This window comes from Sceloporus occidentalis, unplaced genomic scaffold (genome assembly GCF_023333645.1).
Source record: "Sceloporus occidentalis isolate IW3139 unplaced genomic scaffold, rSceOcc1.0.p SCAF_5, whole genome shotgun sequence".
Taxonomy (NCBI): domain Eukaryota; kingdom Metazoa; phylum Chordata; class Lepidosauria; order Squamata; family Phrynosomatidae; genus Sceloporus; species Sceloporus occidentalis.
Window position 1 is genome coordinate 135,126,765 of NW_028316985.1, and position 16,662 is coordinate 135,143,426.

Below are 16,662 nucleotides of genomic sequence, written 5' to 3' on the forward strand. Positions count from 1 at the left end.
GATACCATAATAAACCAGAATTTCCCAGATTCCCTAGCATGGAGCCAGGGCAGTCATGGCTTCAAACTGGATTATTTCTGCAGTGTGTTTTGAACCCTCGAGTCACTGAAGCACTAAACTGCCAGTCCCAGAACTCCATTAGATATTGCCATAGCTGTTAGTGGAATAACAGTGCTATAATTCTGTGGTGTGAATGGGCCCCTAGTTAGCCATTTTTTAAAAGCCCATCCTTTCTCATAGAATTGTTGTAAAATGGAAAGAGAGAAAACCACACATGCACTACCTCAGCTTGCTGAAAGGTGAGATAATATATAAGTATATAGGTGGGGGGGGAGAGATATATCAGAATCCTGATCACTACTATGTTGAACATCTTTTTGATTCTGATCTATGCCTTATTCAGACTGGACAGCAATTGATTACCATTATGCATAAAATTTCAACCAGCTTTCATTCTATGGGTTGCATCTATAGCTATACTGATAGGGGGGTGACGTAGCTATAGCAAGTGGTCAACATTAATAGCTTTAACATATTAGTAATGGGTTCACCTAGTCATACTACTTTATTATCACAGCTATCAATATTAATGGCGATCCAGTTAATGCTTGCTTAATGCTAAGCCCCTTACACAAGTTGGTGTAAGATAGCAGCCTAAAATGTTTAGAGCAAGGGTGAGAATTCTTGTGACTCTCCAGATATGGCTGAACAGCACATCCAAGCAGCATAGTCAATGATGATGGATGCCGGGACAATTGTCCAAAGACAATTGTAGAGCTGTTTTTATATCATACAAAGTTATCTGCAAAGTGCATCACCCACTAGGTGTACAATAAGTATACAAACAAAAGGAAATCTGAGGCATACACAGGAGAAGTGGATTGTGTACTTAAAAACAAGCATTTCTAAAGTCATAAGCTGTTATAATCGCCATCAGCATGTTTTCAAATATATTTCCAAACAATGGAGGATGTTACATTATCACTCATTATCTACACAGGATATGTCCAAAGTACCTATATCAAGTAAACATTGGCAATATTTATTTTTCTTTCTCAGCTGCAGATGGAGAAAGGAACTGTCATGATGCCATGCATATCCAAGACATGTCTATGGAAAGAGGATGCTGATATTAAATAATGTTTTGTTTTTGTTTTGTTTTTTTAAAAAATTCAGGGCTATAGTATTTGTTAAATGGAAACAAAGACCTTCTGTATCTTCCCTGTCTCTTCTGTCGAAGGATGATTAAGGAGATGTGGAACATTTTACAAAGAGAAGACCAGAAATGCTGTGTTGGCTACAAAAGTGTTTATGTTGGGAAAGTTGGTTCTTTCTCGTGCAGTTTAGCCATTTTTATCTTATCAACTTCAATTTCTTTGCCTTTTATGTCAGAGGCTACATGTTACAGACGATAGAATCTATCGCCTTCCAGGTTGAAAATATGATTGTTTGCCAACAACATTAGCTGCTAATGCCATGTCCAGATACGATGCAGGCCCCGGAAAACTAGAAATGAGATTAACAGCTTAGATTTGGTTAGGATTCTTTAAAACATATAGAAAGTATGACAATCAGTCTAGCAGATGGACCCAGTGCACTGCCTTCTAGCTGACACAGCTGTTTAAACCTGACATGGAAACAGACATGGACTGACTGAGAACATCATTTTTCTTTAGAATTTATTTTTGCAAATGTGTTTGCATTTGTAATGGAAAGAATTTGATGTTTGAAAAATCTGAATGGGAGAGAAAGTAAAACTGACAGATTTCCCCATTTCCTAAAATCGATAGGTTTGTGGTGGTAAAGCATGTAAAAATATGTTCAGAAAAAGAAATAACAACTTAGAGGGACATAGTCATCTTTTTATATTATCAGCATTAGCATTATCCTTGTATCAGAGCTTGGAAACGAAACCTCTGGACTACAATTTGCAGAATGCCCTCTCTCAATGCCTGATTGGGAAATTCTGGGAGTAATTGTCCACAAAGTAACTTTTTATATATACATATATATTCTTTATTGTATTTCATTATTAAAAAGAAAAAATATAGATTATATACCATAATATATACATATTCAGAACATAATATGATACATGATTCAATGCTTAGTCATTTCAGAATAGTCACATATGCTTGAACATTTCTTTCTTTCGAGTTTTTCTTGTATTTGTACTGTAAATCCAATTGGTCTCCAGACATTTTATATTATACAAAGTTATCTACAACGTGCAAAAAATCATTATTTTATGTATGAAATTACCTCTTTCTAAATTTAACAATAAACATACTTTTTAATTAGCAAAGTGTTTATATTTTGTTACATGATTATTGAGCCCATCTTTTTTCTTTTAACTTCATATGGTTTGAAACCATTTTTTTTATCTTTTCAATTACTCCAATCCAGTAATAGTGTTGTTTCCCTACTTTGTCTTCAAGGATTCTTTCAGAGGGTTCCATTCTTTTTTTAATTTGCTCAGAGGTTTCTTTTTAAGAGATATGTCACTTTATCAATTTCTATAATGTTGTATATTTTTATCAGCCAATCGTTAAATTTGGCATTATTTTTTCTTTCCATTTTTGGGCATATATCATTTTTCCAGCTATGATCATATATCATTTTCCCATATTTCTGTTCCAGTTGTTCATCTATCACTATATTTAATAAATACATTTTCAGGCCTTTCTCTACTTTTTCCTGTAAATTTTTTTGCATTAGTTTGTGTATTTCATTCCAGTATTTATGTGCCATTTCACATCCCCACCACATATGGAAAAAGTGCCAGTTTTTTCACCACACTTCCAACATACATTGTTAACCTTTTTAAACATTTTTGCTAGTTTAGCTGGTGTATGGTCCCAACAGAGATATATTTTATAACAGTTTTCTTTATAATTAGAGCTTAAAGTATATTTCATTCTTTTCATCCACTTTTTTCCCATTGACATAAATCTATATTCTGTCCCAATTTCTGTGCCCCTTTTACCATCTGCATCTTGACTTGTTCTTCTTCCAGTAGATATTTTCCCTCACATATTTTCCATTCTACAGTGGCCCATTGGTATCTGCAAGATGTTGGTTCCAGGATCCCTGTAGATACCAGTGGATGTTCAAACCCCATCAAATACAGTGGTATGGCTGTCCCTTATATAACATGGCAAGCTTGCCTTTTGGAATACATACATACATACATACATACATACATACATATCAAGCAATGAATGTTGAATCCATGGATATGGCCAGCTATACTGCTCAGGTAAAACAATTCCAGGCGTATGGGACTGTTGCTCATCCTGGAGTCCCTAAACATATGAGCAAAAAGCCTAACAATAGAACACCTAAAATTAGAATACACACAAACAGTGACATTGAACAGGGTGACACTTCAGCTATTTTTAGACCTTTGCTTTCTGAAGGATAAGCAAATCTGGATCTGTTATGCCTTTGGAGTCTTATAACAAGCAGAAGGCCCACATGTTCTGTTTATAGAACTTCATAACACAAAGATAGCATGTTCGCTATAATGGCCATTCATTTATTCCAAAAATGGAGTAAGATGCCATAGACAAATAAAATGTAGGGAATAGGGAAACACTTTTACACCTTTTCATCAGTGTTCTGCTGAACAAAGTAGCTTATATACATATTAAAACATTTATCAGGGTGGTCAAAAAGAAGTGAAGGAATAGGAAGAGAGGTGCTTGCAGGCATGCTGATGGCGAATCAATATTTATATTGTTGACTGTGCTTCTTAGAAACAAGACTGTATTCTTCTAGTCTCTCTGCATGGAGGCTGTTAATTTACAGCTGAACTATTAGCTTTTGTCTGATAGATACTTTGTCTGCTTTTGTAGACACCTTCAGCAGGCATAGCTTTAATTAAAGTTTTAAAGACTGGAAAATTTTAAAAAAATATCAGAGAGTGTTTGTCAGGAATGAATAACAGCTATAGTGCTGTACAGTGAGGCTTTTTGACAGAAAGAACAGTATTTTTTTAAATGCCACCCTTATTTGTAAGAAGTGGAAGGTCAGAGTTCAACAAATGTAGTTGTGACAAAGATTTAACATTCAGCTTTGAGAACATTGAGAAATCTATGCAGAGGTCATTATTCAAATGCAACTCAGCCTCAATGTAAAATGAGCCCAAGATATATGAGAAAGAAAGAAAAATTATACCACATTCTGGGCTCCTGTTTTGGGAGGCAGAGACATAATATTGGCAGTAAGAAAAGGAAAGTTAATTCACACCCCTCCTCCTAATCCAGCCATAGAAACTGGACAACACAATTTACAACAGAAGAACGATATGACAGACTGAGAATTTAAGAGTGCATAAATTAGTAGGTGTTGGAAGAGCAGGATGGAAATAAGGAATGATGCAAATTATGAAGAGATAAAATGGGGATAAGGAATGAAGTGAGTTGACCAGAGTTTGGAATAATAACTGTTTAGGACTATAATTTCCAGAATCCCATGGAACAGTCTGAGGCTGCATCCACACTTTAGAAACAATCCAGCTTGACACTACATTAACTGCCATGATTCAATGCTATGGGTGTTTTGGGAACTGTATTTTATGAAACATTTAGCCTTCTCTGTCAAAGGGCTCTGGTGCCACAACAAACTAAAGTTCCCAGAATTTCACAGCATTGATCCATGGCAGTTAAAGTAGTGTCAAACCAGCTTATTTCTTTAGTGTGGATGAAGTCTGTCAGCTGTAATCCAGAAAGTAACTCCCAGGGTCTGGAATTAGCTGGATTTAGAGGGAACAAATGCTGGTGGCAAACAATAGTTTTGAACACAGTTGAAAATAATGTGTTATTGACACTGTCAATGTTAGTACAGACACTTTAGGTGTGTCAGTGGTGCAGTGAGTCTGGTCTGAGTTTGAATCCAGATTTTAAAATCTAAGGTGCTGAACCCATGAGCAGGGTATAGGCTTCTGAAATGCTAAAAAAAAAATCCTGCACTATACACATCATAATACTAGTTAGCCCCCCCAGCCTCATGGGGGCTTTCTTAGCCAGTTCGTCACTTCTTCATTTTGGCTCCCTCACTGTACCACGATACTCATTCTTATGGTTATCTACTAACCTTGTGTGATGATCCCTGAGGTCCAAGCAGCCAAACAGCACCCTGTTTTTGGCCCTTAGCTCCAGCGTCCTGGTCTCTGTTCCCACTCACTGTTGAGTCGGATCTTAGCCACGCTGCCTCCACCCAGTAAATTTGTAATGAATTTTCATTAGCACACACTGGGACTTGCTAAGGACCTATATTTTCCTATTCCTTGCTAACCTAAGCAAGCAAAACCAAGCTAAGGCACATGTATAGGAGCAGATACTTTTAAAGAAAGTATTTATTCTAACTAGACAGAACAGAACAATAAGATATCATTCCTGCAAGGCCTCCTGGCCTTGCAGGTACAGTACACATAGTTAAGATGTTCATTTCAGGCAAGCCAATGGATAAAAATAACAAACCCTAAACACTCTAACTAACACATTCCTAAGCAACTCATGCAGAGATGGAATCTGCAGTCTCTGATGGGTTTTTGGATGTGAAGAGCTGGCCCCTTTGCTTTGCTCAAACCACATCCCTGAGGCCTGCCTTCTTGCCACAGACCCAATACTGCAACAAGCTAGAAACACATTGCATGGTCTCAGAGGCCTTTTATAGCCCTCTGCTGCAAGATTCTAGACACTCCCAGTCCTGTTCAAATGATTGGCCAGTTGGGCCTTACATCAGCTGTGATGTAAGCTCTCATTAGCATGTAGCTCCCCCCAGCTTAACCCTTTGTTGTCTGGGAGCAGCTCTCCAATGACTGGAGGCCCAGTCATTACACCTTGGCTTTAGGCAACATCCTTGCCTTATCCTGCAATGGCCTTTCTTAAAACTGAATTTGTCACCTCATCTCCACGCCCACAAAGTTTCACATTCCTATGGACATTGTCACATACAGACTGCTATATAGATCTGTCCCTGGGCTTTCCAGTCCACCAAATGCATCTAAGGAAGTAGGCTCAAGTCTTTGAAAGCTCATGCTACAAACGTCTATCTTTCAGTTACTCTAAAAGGTGCTGAAAACCCCTTGCATACAGTTCAAATGAGTTTATTGTTTTGCCTGTCAGCTACCTTCACTTTCCAGTTTTCACAACTGCACAGTCGGCCCTTCTTATACATGGATTTTTTATACACGGATTCAAGCATACACGGTTTTAAAATGTTCCAAAAAAGTATAAATTTACCTTGATTTTCCATTTTTTAAAAGGGACGCCATTTTGCTATGTCATTATATTTAATGGGACTTGAGCATACACGGATTTTGTTATACATGGGGGATCTTGGAACCAAACCCCAGCGTATAACAAGGGTCCACTGTACATAGAAATCAGAAATGGCCTAGAATTCTGATGTTGCTATTTAATGATATATCTTTACACTTGAGGCCCTTTGGCCTGATACAGATGGGCGCTTTGTGGCGTGGCGGCAGCGGTTCTAGTGCTAGGGACCATGCACTATCCACATGGCCCCAACCCTAATACATCACAGTGACGCAGCGTCCTGTCCACACGGGCGCCGCCATGATGACATCACCACCGCACAGCATCCACATGGCGCTGCATATCGCTTACATCACGAGTGCACCAATGGCACACTCGTGACATAAGCCGGGCACCACAAAAAGAACCCGGAAGAACCAGATTCTTTTTACTGTGCAGGGACACCGTGAGATTTGACGGCTGCAGCGTCCTTCTGCAAGTAAAACAGGCGAGTCTAGCCTGCCGTTTCGGGGTGGTCTGTACTGCCTCATATATAGCTTTTTCATAGTTTTCCAGTGTTAGGAACCTTTCATACTAAATAATTATAGTGCTATGATTCAGCTTTAACTGCTATGGCTACATTCCATGGAATCCTTGGATTCTGTTTCTCCATATTGTGTCCTGACAGTGGCCTCTTGTCCAGATGAAATATTACATATTAGAATAATCAGATGTTGTGGCACTCCCATTTCTTTTAGAGCGTACCATAATTTCTCATTATCAACATGGTCTAAAGCTTTGCTGTAAATTATAAAACACAGGTTGATTTTCTTCTGAAATTCTTTGGTATGTTTCATTATCCAACATATGTTTGCAATGTGATTCCTAGTGTCTCTTCCATTTTTGAACTCAGCTTGGACATCTGTCATTTTTTAACATATACAGAGTTAAGAAATTAAATAAAATTTTGTATGCCTATATTTTCTCAATTCACATCTGTTAGAAAATAAAACATGTCAAGAAATACTTTCACTATACACACAAAATGCTTTGATCATTGCAGAAAAGCGGGATAGAAATAAAATATTATTATTATTATTATTATTATAAAATGACATGTACCAACTGTCTATAACATAATCAGTGCTTTTTTTTAGTATTTCCAGAGATGTATAAGAATTATGGAGACTGCACCCATTGCAAGTCTTGGAACTGGGGGCTTCCCTCACCCTGTTTTAACCTGGCATAATTCAAAGATATAGCCATGTTAGTCTGTGAAACCAGTATGAAGAGATATTTTCTAGCACCTTTGAGACTAACTGAAAGACAGAAGTTGGCAGCATGAGCTTTCAAGTGTACGAAAGCTCATGCTGCTAACTTCTTTCTTTCAGCTGATCTCAAAGGTGCTACAAGATCTCTCTACTTAACCTGGCAGGTCTCGCTACCTCCTCCTCAGAGCTGTACTACCTGATCAGTCACTTAAACTCCTGGACTTGTAAGGAAACCCTTATAGTTTAAAAAAAATATGCTCAGATAGAAATTTAGCTTTGAAAAAAAATGTGTCCTCGAAAAGGAGGTTATATGGTAACTCTATCACATCAGGGCTGCTATCGTTGTTTTACGGCATTGGGAATCACTAATTTATACTGTCTTTCAATGCACAGAAATATCAGGCATGATGGAAGCTGGAAATGGTTGTATGCATGTTGATGATAAAGTGGTGCTATGCAACACTGAACAATGTTGATGTCATTTAGTTTTACAACATATCCATAAAAAGCCACTAACTACTGGTGTTTTGAATAAAGATTTGAAACTGTAACTGTGTAATTGACATGAATGAAGGGTCTGTAATTCCAAGCATTAAGGGCAAATTTTATAAGGGCTAATGTTTTAATTACTGTCAAACATCATATTATTATTATTATTATTATTATTCAAAGCCAAGTTAGATTCTTGATGAAGGAAGTGTGGCCTCCTCTCTTATTCTTGCATCACAAGCAGACCTTGAAGAAGGAAACAACCTCCCTGGCTCTCAAGTCTTCAAAAGCAATGGCAAACCCATAAAGAAGAAATGAATGAGTAGCCCTTGCCTGCATTCGTATACTGTACAAACAAAGCTGAAATGTAAACCTGTGACCTTGGTGAGTTTCAGGCAGAAGCCAGAAAAGAGGAAGGAACAAGTAGCTAAAATAAGCAGATGGGTTATGGAGCGGAAATAATAAACAGAGAAATAAATTTCACTAGTGGTAAAGATACTGAAAGACCTAATCAGAGACAGAATGCACTAAAACAACACCTGAACAGTTAAGATAAAACTAAGCAGCTGGACAATGTTCAAAAAGTATATCTCACATAGTGTTTTAACATACTGAAGGGAATTTTTAAAACTCCCTTTGCTCTTCTCAGGATAACATCATGTTGGGAGCCAAAACAGCACTTAATACTTCTTACTACTATATTAAAATAATTCAGTTGGAGAAGACTCCCTTTCCCCCCCACCAAACTGGTGTGCAGGCACCTTGTATGATGCTCACCTATTCCCTAAATTAAGCAGGTTGGCACTAAATGATGCCATGCACCCCTGACACCTTGGTGGAATAATAGAAGGCAACTTACCAAATAATGTGGCAGAGATAGAAGGGGCAGAAGTTGCTATAGCTTATACTGAGAAAATGGGTAGACAGATTGTTTTGAAACTTTGCAGAATGGGAAAAGTAGGTTTGGGGGTGGGCCATGCCAATGTCATGGTAGAAAGGATAAGAAATTGCTTATTTTCACAGCATTTAAACTTTGACTAGTGACTCCAGCAGTTTGACAGGGTTTTGTCAAGACCCCATAGACTTCGCTGGGGTGAAGCATTATTGGATTTTTCCATTTGTTGAACTCTCCCCGCCCGCCCCCCCACTCCCCGAATCAGTTTGTTGGTTTTAGGTATAGGGGAAAATCTACTATGTGCTTTGCCTTATCAGTAGTGCAGCGTGATGTTTTTATTTTTAAAAAATGCAGTAGTATGGCCCATTTTAATTTATAGTAGGTGATAAACGCTTGTCATGGCACATGTGCAGTAGGAAAGATCCCTGTCCATTCAGTGGCAGAAAAAGAGCCCCTGAGAAGGGGCTAACAGGGAGGATAGTAAGTCTGTTGATTTGACTGTGATGCTAATAACACCCAGATCACAAGTGTGGAGTCTGAAAAGACACTCCAAGTTCTGTGTTTTTCCGTTTCAAAAACAAACTTTTGGGCTTCACCCTACTCATTTCATTTAATTTTAAAAGAATTTAAAAATATGATGACAGAATATTGATAAAGCATTGTTTTACAGAAGATAATATTGCAAATATCTGGGGAAATGCACTATTAAAAGAAGGGAATTCATCAGACCATGTGCAGAAGGGCTACCCATCCTGACTGAGAGCTCTCGTTTCTCTAAAACAAATTCCATACCATTCTCTGCCTTGTTAGTTCGTTCCTGTCATTAACAATGCTAAAACTTATAAAACATTAAATACAGTTTCAAAACATAATTAAGTAAAATAGCAGCTTAAAAGCAAAACTTAAAAAACAACTTTTCAGCAAGGAAAAATCTATAGGACTTGGTGCAGTTACCGTAAAAGTTGTCATGTTATTAACAGTCTTGAAAAATAGGCTTTGCCTGATCCTAGGGCAATAGTCCTGGGATAGCAGTTCTATAATATAGGTGCCATTGTGGAAAAGGCAATCTCCCTGTAGCCATCCACCTTATCTTCAAAGATAACAGCACCTGCAGAAAGGTCTATGAAGAAATTCCTAACTGATACACAGGTTCATGTGGGTTCCTGAAGAGGCAAGCATCAGATTATATATGTACTGTATAAGTAGAAGATTCCTTGCTACTATCTTAGCTTGCGTTTCTATAGTACTGGAGCTCTGTTGCTAACACACACCAATTCCTCACAGAGCAGTAAACTCAGGGTGGAGGCAAGTTGTCTAAGGAATGTTGAAGAACAACTTTTCTGACAGCAAAGGCACTGTATCCATGTCAAAAATATTAAAACATTGTTTTCAGTCCTTCAAACCATAGTGTAGCTTGTACATGTATGATTGACTCAAGCCATGAGAAATGTTAATTATTATTAATCTCTATTTGATTTTCTTAAATTAAATACAATAGGAAAGAAAGAAAAAGAAAAAAAGAAAAAAAGAAAGAAAAGCACATTCAAGTTTAATCAAAATGACACATTTCTTTTGTCATTTCTGATGTGAAGATACGGAGGTATTATTTGTGTTTTTCCATAATAATCTGTCTACAATGTTTTCTATACTTAAGAAATTCTAATACCACTTGTCCTTTTTTCCCATTGTACCATAACTGGATTGGGATTTCTTTCCTAATATTTCCATTTAGTTCTTGTTTGTTTTCCTTATTCTTATCACCATTTCTTTATCAATTTCCCCCATTTTTTTTCCAAATTGTTGCTTTGTTTTCCCCGCAATGTACATGGACAATTTGTCCATTTCTTTTAACTCCAAAACTTTTAATTTCCACTCTATTAAGTCTGGGATTATTTTTTGTTTCCAGTGTCTTGCGAATACCATGCGCGCAGCCGTTATTAAATACGTATAATAATATACTTATCTGTATTTTATCTAGTTTTTTCTGTGGAATTTCTATCATGTTAAGTAGAAATAATTCTGGAGATAGGGGTATTTTTATTTCCATTATTTCTTGTATCTCTTTATGTATTTGTTTCCAAAATTTTTGAATCTCCTCGCACTGCCACCATACATGATACGTCGTTCCCAGCTTCGCTTTACACTTCCAACATTTCCCGTCTACATTCTTTTTCATTTTTGAGAGTCTGGAAGGGGTCAAATACCATCTATGCATAATTTTAAAATAGTTTTCTTTCAGGGTGTTTCCTTTTGTGAATTTTTGCGTATCCCTCCATGATTTCTCCCATGTTTCTAGTGGTATTGTTTTCCCTATGTTTCTCATCCAGCTTACCGTTGAAACCTTAATTGTTTCTTCTTCCTGGTCCAATTCTAGTCGCATTTTATAAATTTTCCTAATTATTCCTTTTTCTTTTCCCATTATGATTTTATCAAACTCTGTTTTTTCTATTTCTATACCTTTGTTTTTTATATCTTTCTTTATTTCTATTTTCAGTTGTTCATATTACAGCCAATTGATCTTTTTCCCTTCTTGTTCTAGATCATCCTTACTTTTAATTACTATCCTTCCTTTTATATTGGTCACACAGTCTTCATACTTTAACCATTTGTGGTTCCCAGGATATTCTCTTTTGTGGAAAGCCTCCTGTGGTGATAACCATTTTGGAAATTTGGTATAAAATACCTCTTTATATTTTTTCCAGATTTTAAATACTGCCTTCCTAATATTGTGTGCGTTAAATTTTTTATCTCTATGTTCATACATTAGAAAAGCGTGCCAGCCTGCTTTCATGTCCACTGCTTCTAGTTCTAGTTGTTTCTTATTTTCTAACAATATCCAATCTTTTACCCATATAAGTGCACATGCATTATGATATAATTCAAGATTGGGTAAGCCTAAACCGCCCTTTTCCTTTCTACCTTGCAATACCTTTAATTTCATTCTCGGTTTCTTCCCTCTCCATATAAACTTTGTTATTTCTTTGTTCCATTGTATGAAGGGAGATTTGTTCTCTAATATTGGAAGTGTTTGAAACAGGAATAACATTTTGGGTAGGACCTGCATTTGTATTATCGCTATCCTTCCCATGAGTGACAGGTACTTATTAGACCAGTTTTCTAAATCTTCTTTAATTTTTTTCCATGTGTCTTCATAGTTGTTTTTATACAGATCTTTGTTGTTATTAGTTATTTTTATTCCCAGATATTTAGATTTATCAATTAGTTTAAATTCGGTTTCCTTTTTTAGCTTTTCTAACTCTTTTGGGCTTAGATTTTTGGTTATTATTCCACTTTTGCCTTTATTTATTTTTACTCCTGCTGTATTGCCAAATTCTGCCAATATTTCTTCTGTTCTTTTTATACCCCTTATTGGATCTTCAATAAATATTACTACATCATCTGCGTATGCTCGCAGGTTGTATTGATAGTTCTCTGTCTTTGGAGCCTTAATCTTTTTTTCCATTTTTAATTTTCGACATAGAATTTCCATTATCATAAGAAATAACAGTGGTGAGAGTGGACATCCCTGTCGGGTGCCTTTGAATATTTTACACTTACTTGTTTTCTCCCCATTAACAATTATTTGAGTTTCTTGATTTGCATAAATTTTTTGTATCCCTTGTAGAAATTTACCTTGGATTCCACTTTCCTCCATCAGTATCATTAGAAATTCCCAATTTACATTATCAAAGGCCTTTTCTAGGTCTAGAAAGAGTAGTCCTAATTTTAAATGCTTATAATTATTGTAATATTCAATTATATTCAATACCGTACGTATGTTGTTTCTTAAGTATCTCCCGGGGAGAAAACCTGCTTGCTCTTCCGAGATCCATTCTCCTAGAAATCTCTTTATTCTTTCTGCTAATATCGAGGCGTAAATCTTATAATCATTATTCAAGAGTATAATTGGACGGTAATTTGCTATATTTTCGGGATCTTTACCTTCTTTGGGAATCAGTACTGTTAGTGACTGTTTCCATGTTTCGGGTATGTTCCCTGTGTCAATTTGTTGAATAGTTTTATGAAGCCATGGAGATATTTCTGATTTAAATGTTTTATAATATCTCGCCGTAAACCCGTCTGGTCCTGGCGCTTTGTCTGTTTTTAATCTTTCGATTGCTATGTCAACCTCCGAGAGATATAGGTGAGTTTAAGTTTTCCAATTGTTGTTTAGATATTTTTGGGAGGTGGCATTCTTTAATATATTCCCTTTTTTCTTCCCCACTTTTCTTCCCCTTTGTTTCATTAAACAAGTTTTTATAATATTGCTCTGTAATCCTAATTAATTCTTTTTGCTGTGTATACACTCTACTATTTTCTGTTAATTTCAGTATTGTTTTCCCCGCCTTGTCTTTTTTCAATTTGTTAGCCAACCATTTTCCCACCTTGTTTGCATTTTCAAAATGGTAGTGTTTGCAGTCTTTTATGTTTTTCAGGACCTCTTTTGTTATTTTCTGCATTCTGAGTAGTTGTTCTTCCTCTCTTAGTTTGCTGTTGCTTGGGTTCATTACACATTCTTTTTCTTTGTGCTTTAATTTTTCTGTTAGATCTTTTTCTTCCTTGTTTTGGATCTTCCTTTGTCTTATCTCTTGTTGGATTAAATGCCCTCTGATTACTGCCTTTGATGCATCCCATATGATATCTATTGGAGTTTCTTGATTAACATTTTGTTTAAAATATTCATTGATTTCTTGTTTAATTTTTTTTATTATTCCTTCATCCATTAGTAAATAATCTTCGAGTCTCCAAGAGTATTCTTTTTTCCCTTCATTCAACTGTAGTAAGATTGGGTTATGATCAGATATGATCCTAGGCATGATCTCTGTTTTTGTTACCTGCTTACATAGTGATCTGGATATTGCCGAAAAATCAATTCTAGACGAGGAATTAAATCGTCCAGAATAGAATGTAAATTCTTTAAGCTTAGGATTGCTTTCTCTCCATATATCTACCAAATAATTTTCCCTTATTAAATTAAGTGCTGCTTTTGGAAGTGTTCCCTGTGTATTATCTCTTTTAGCCTGGGTTAATCTATCTGTTTTAGGATCTAATACACCATTCCAGTCTCCTGTAATTATTATTTTATCATAGTCTTGTTCTTTTATCTTTTGTCTTAAATCATTGTAAAATTTCGCTTTTTTTTCCTGTGGGGTATAAATGTTGACTATCAATATTTTACCGGATTGTAACTCAACCTCTGTTGCTACATATAATCCATTATTGATATCTTTAAAGATTTCTTTAGATTTAATATTGTTTTTTATATAAGTTACCACTCCTTTCTTTTTCAATTGAGTACTAGAGGCGGAATATAAGATACCTAGACTTTTGTTTTGTATCAGTCTTATGTCTTTCTGTCTTAAATGCGTTTCTTGTAGACAAATTATGGTCGCCTTTTGCTTCTTCAAAAAATGGAATACTTTATTTCTTTTCTCTTTAAAATTTAGGCCATTAACATTCCATGACAATACTTTGAGAGCCATTATAAACGTTGCTACTTCTTACTGTTTCCTTCTCCTATCTCTTATTTTTCCTCCTATTTTTTTTCCTTCTACCTATCTCTGAGTATAGGTAACTTTCCTCCTCTTCCTTCTCTTGGTCTGAGTGGGATTTGTTTTCTACCAGTTTTTTTATTCCTTTAGCTGCGCCCCCCGCTCTTGTATTATATATTCTCTTCCCTTTTTCTTTCCTGTTAACCTGTTCTTCTTCTCCTGGTATTTCTCCTTCTTCTAATTCCTGTGACTGACTTTGCTGTTTTGTTTCTTGCTCGAGACTTTCCTCTTCTTTTTCAAAATTTGTCCTTAGTTCTGTTTCTGGTTTCCTTCTCTGTTGTTTTGCTTTTCTATGCTTCTGTTGGTTAGCTCTTTGGGCAGTACTTTGTTCTAAATTGGTATTATCTTCTTCCGAAGATGTGCTCCCTACCGACTCATATCCTTCAAACTTTTTAAGGAAGGCTCTTGCTTTTTCTATAGTGTCTATTTGGTATTTCTTATTGTCTATAGAGAAATTTACTCCTTCAAACTTCCCCCATCGATATTTAATATCGTTTTCTTTGAGAAATTCCGTTAATCTTACATAATCCTTCCTTTTTTTTAAGATTTGAGGAGGCAGATCTTTAAATATTTTAATTTCCTGAGGATAATTTTCTATAAAGAATTTTTTTGGGTAGTTAACTTCCAAAATTAGATCCCGCACTCTAGTTCTTACGAATTGTATTATAATGTCTCTGGGAAGTTTTTTGTTAGTCGCGATCCAGGAATTTTGTCTATATAATTTATCTACTTCTAAATCTAGTTGTTCTGGCATCCAGTCTATATAATATGCTAGTGCTGGGATCAACCGAGTGTTTAGATTTTCATTATATTGTTCCGGGAGTCCTCGAATTTTCAAGGTTTTTTCTTTATTTCTTAACTCTGTTAGGATTTTGAATTTCTCTTCTATCATTTGTGCCTCTTCTATTTGTTCTATCTTCTCTTCTATTCTAGATGTTTTCCCTTCTGTCTCTAAAATTCTTTTATGATTTTCCTTTATCTCCTGTGCCATATTTGTTAATGTCTCTTTTAATTCCCTTATTTCTTTTTGTATTTCTGTTTTTATCTCTTCTTTCCATTCTTTAATTTCTTGTCGGATTTCTGCCCTAATTTCAGATCTGATGTCTATCCTTAGTTTTTTAATTTCTTCCAGGATTATACTATTGGAGTTGTGAACGTTCGGGGAGTCTATCCCCCCATTCTTTTCCCCTGTTGTGTTACCTTCTATTTCTTGGGGTAGATTTTGTTGCTGCTCCTCCATGATCTTATTTTCCCCTATCCCGCTTTTTTTTTCCCCTCTTTTTTTTTTAATTGTAGTTTCAAGCGGAGAGCCAAAATTTCATTCGAGTGTCCAAAATAAATTGATTATTAACTTTTACAAATTGCCTAGCACTTTCGATTTATTACTGTTTCCCCCAAGTTATCTTCCCCTCCGTTCTTCCCCTTTCTTTGGTCTGGAGTAAACTTAAAAAGGTGGGCGTCACTTTTGCCCTTAGGCCTTAATAATGTAAGGGTTGTCCCCTTATATTGTATTTTTACCAGTGTAACTTATTTCTAATTTTCGGGAGATTTTCAAGGTTAATTTTACTTGTATAAGTTTAGATACTAATTTTCTCTTGCTTAAAATTTTTCTGTTCAGTTTAGTATCCTTTTCAATTCTACGATTATTCCAAGACACAAAAAAGTAAATTTATACAATATCCCTAATGGATTTCAACCCTTGTTCACCCTTACTTTGACTGAATTGGAAAAAATTATTCCCAGTTCAGTTTCGTTTCGCCATTCACCTGTGGCAGTTAGTCATTCAGAGCCTGCTTATTCCCTCCCCTCCTTAATGTTCTCTTACCCTCCCCTACTTTACCTATGGTATTTATTATTGTTTTTAAGTATGATAAATATATTTCAACAGTCTTTGTCTTCTAACCATACACTTGCGTAGTGGGGTGTCCCCAAGTGGGAGTTGCCTCTCTCCCGCACTGCTGTCTCGCCGCCGCGCCGAGGCTGCTGTTCTTGGGCCTCTTTTAAAGGGCCCTGGACGGTGCGGAGTGCTGATGTTACTGCCTGGGCTCCTGGGTCCCTGCTGGGCTCCCTCTGGCCGCCTCCCGTGGAGGGCTGGTGTTGCTGCCTGGGCTCCTGGGTCCCTGCTGGGCTCCTCTCACTGCCGCTGCCTGAGAAGCCATGAGAAATGTTGATCTTGTGTAGGTGCACTAGCT

The 16,662-nt window shown here is 36.4% G+C and overlaps 1 protein-coding gene across 1 annotated transcript in view; it reads right to left on the reverse strand.

Annotated features, from left to right (window-relative positions):
- The window catches only part of LOC149312857 (uncharacterized), a 134,656-nt gene extending 131,365 nt beyond the window's left edge, over positions 1 to 3,291 (reverse strand). Inside the window, exon 1 of the mRNA XM_089525554.1 lies at positions 3,196 to 3,291. Coding sequence (XP_089381680.1) covers positions 3,196 to 3,209 — 14 coding nt within the window. The 5' untranslated portion in view covers positions 3,210 to 3,291. The remainder of the gene's footprint in view (positions 1 to 3,195) is intronic.
- Positions 3,292 to 16,662: the final 13,371 nt, after the last annotated feature.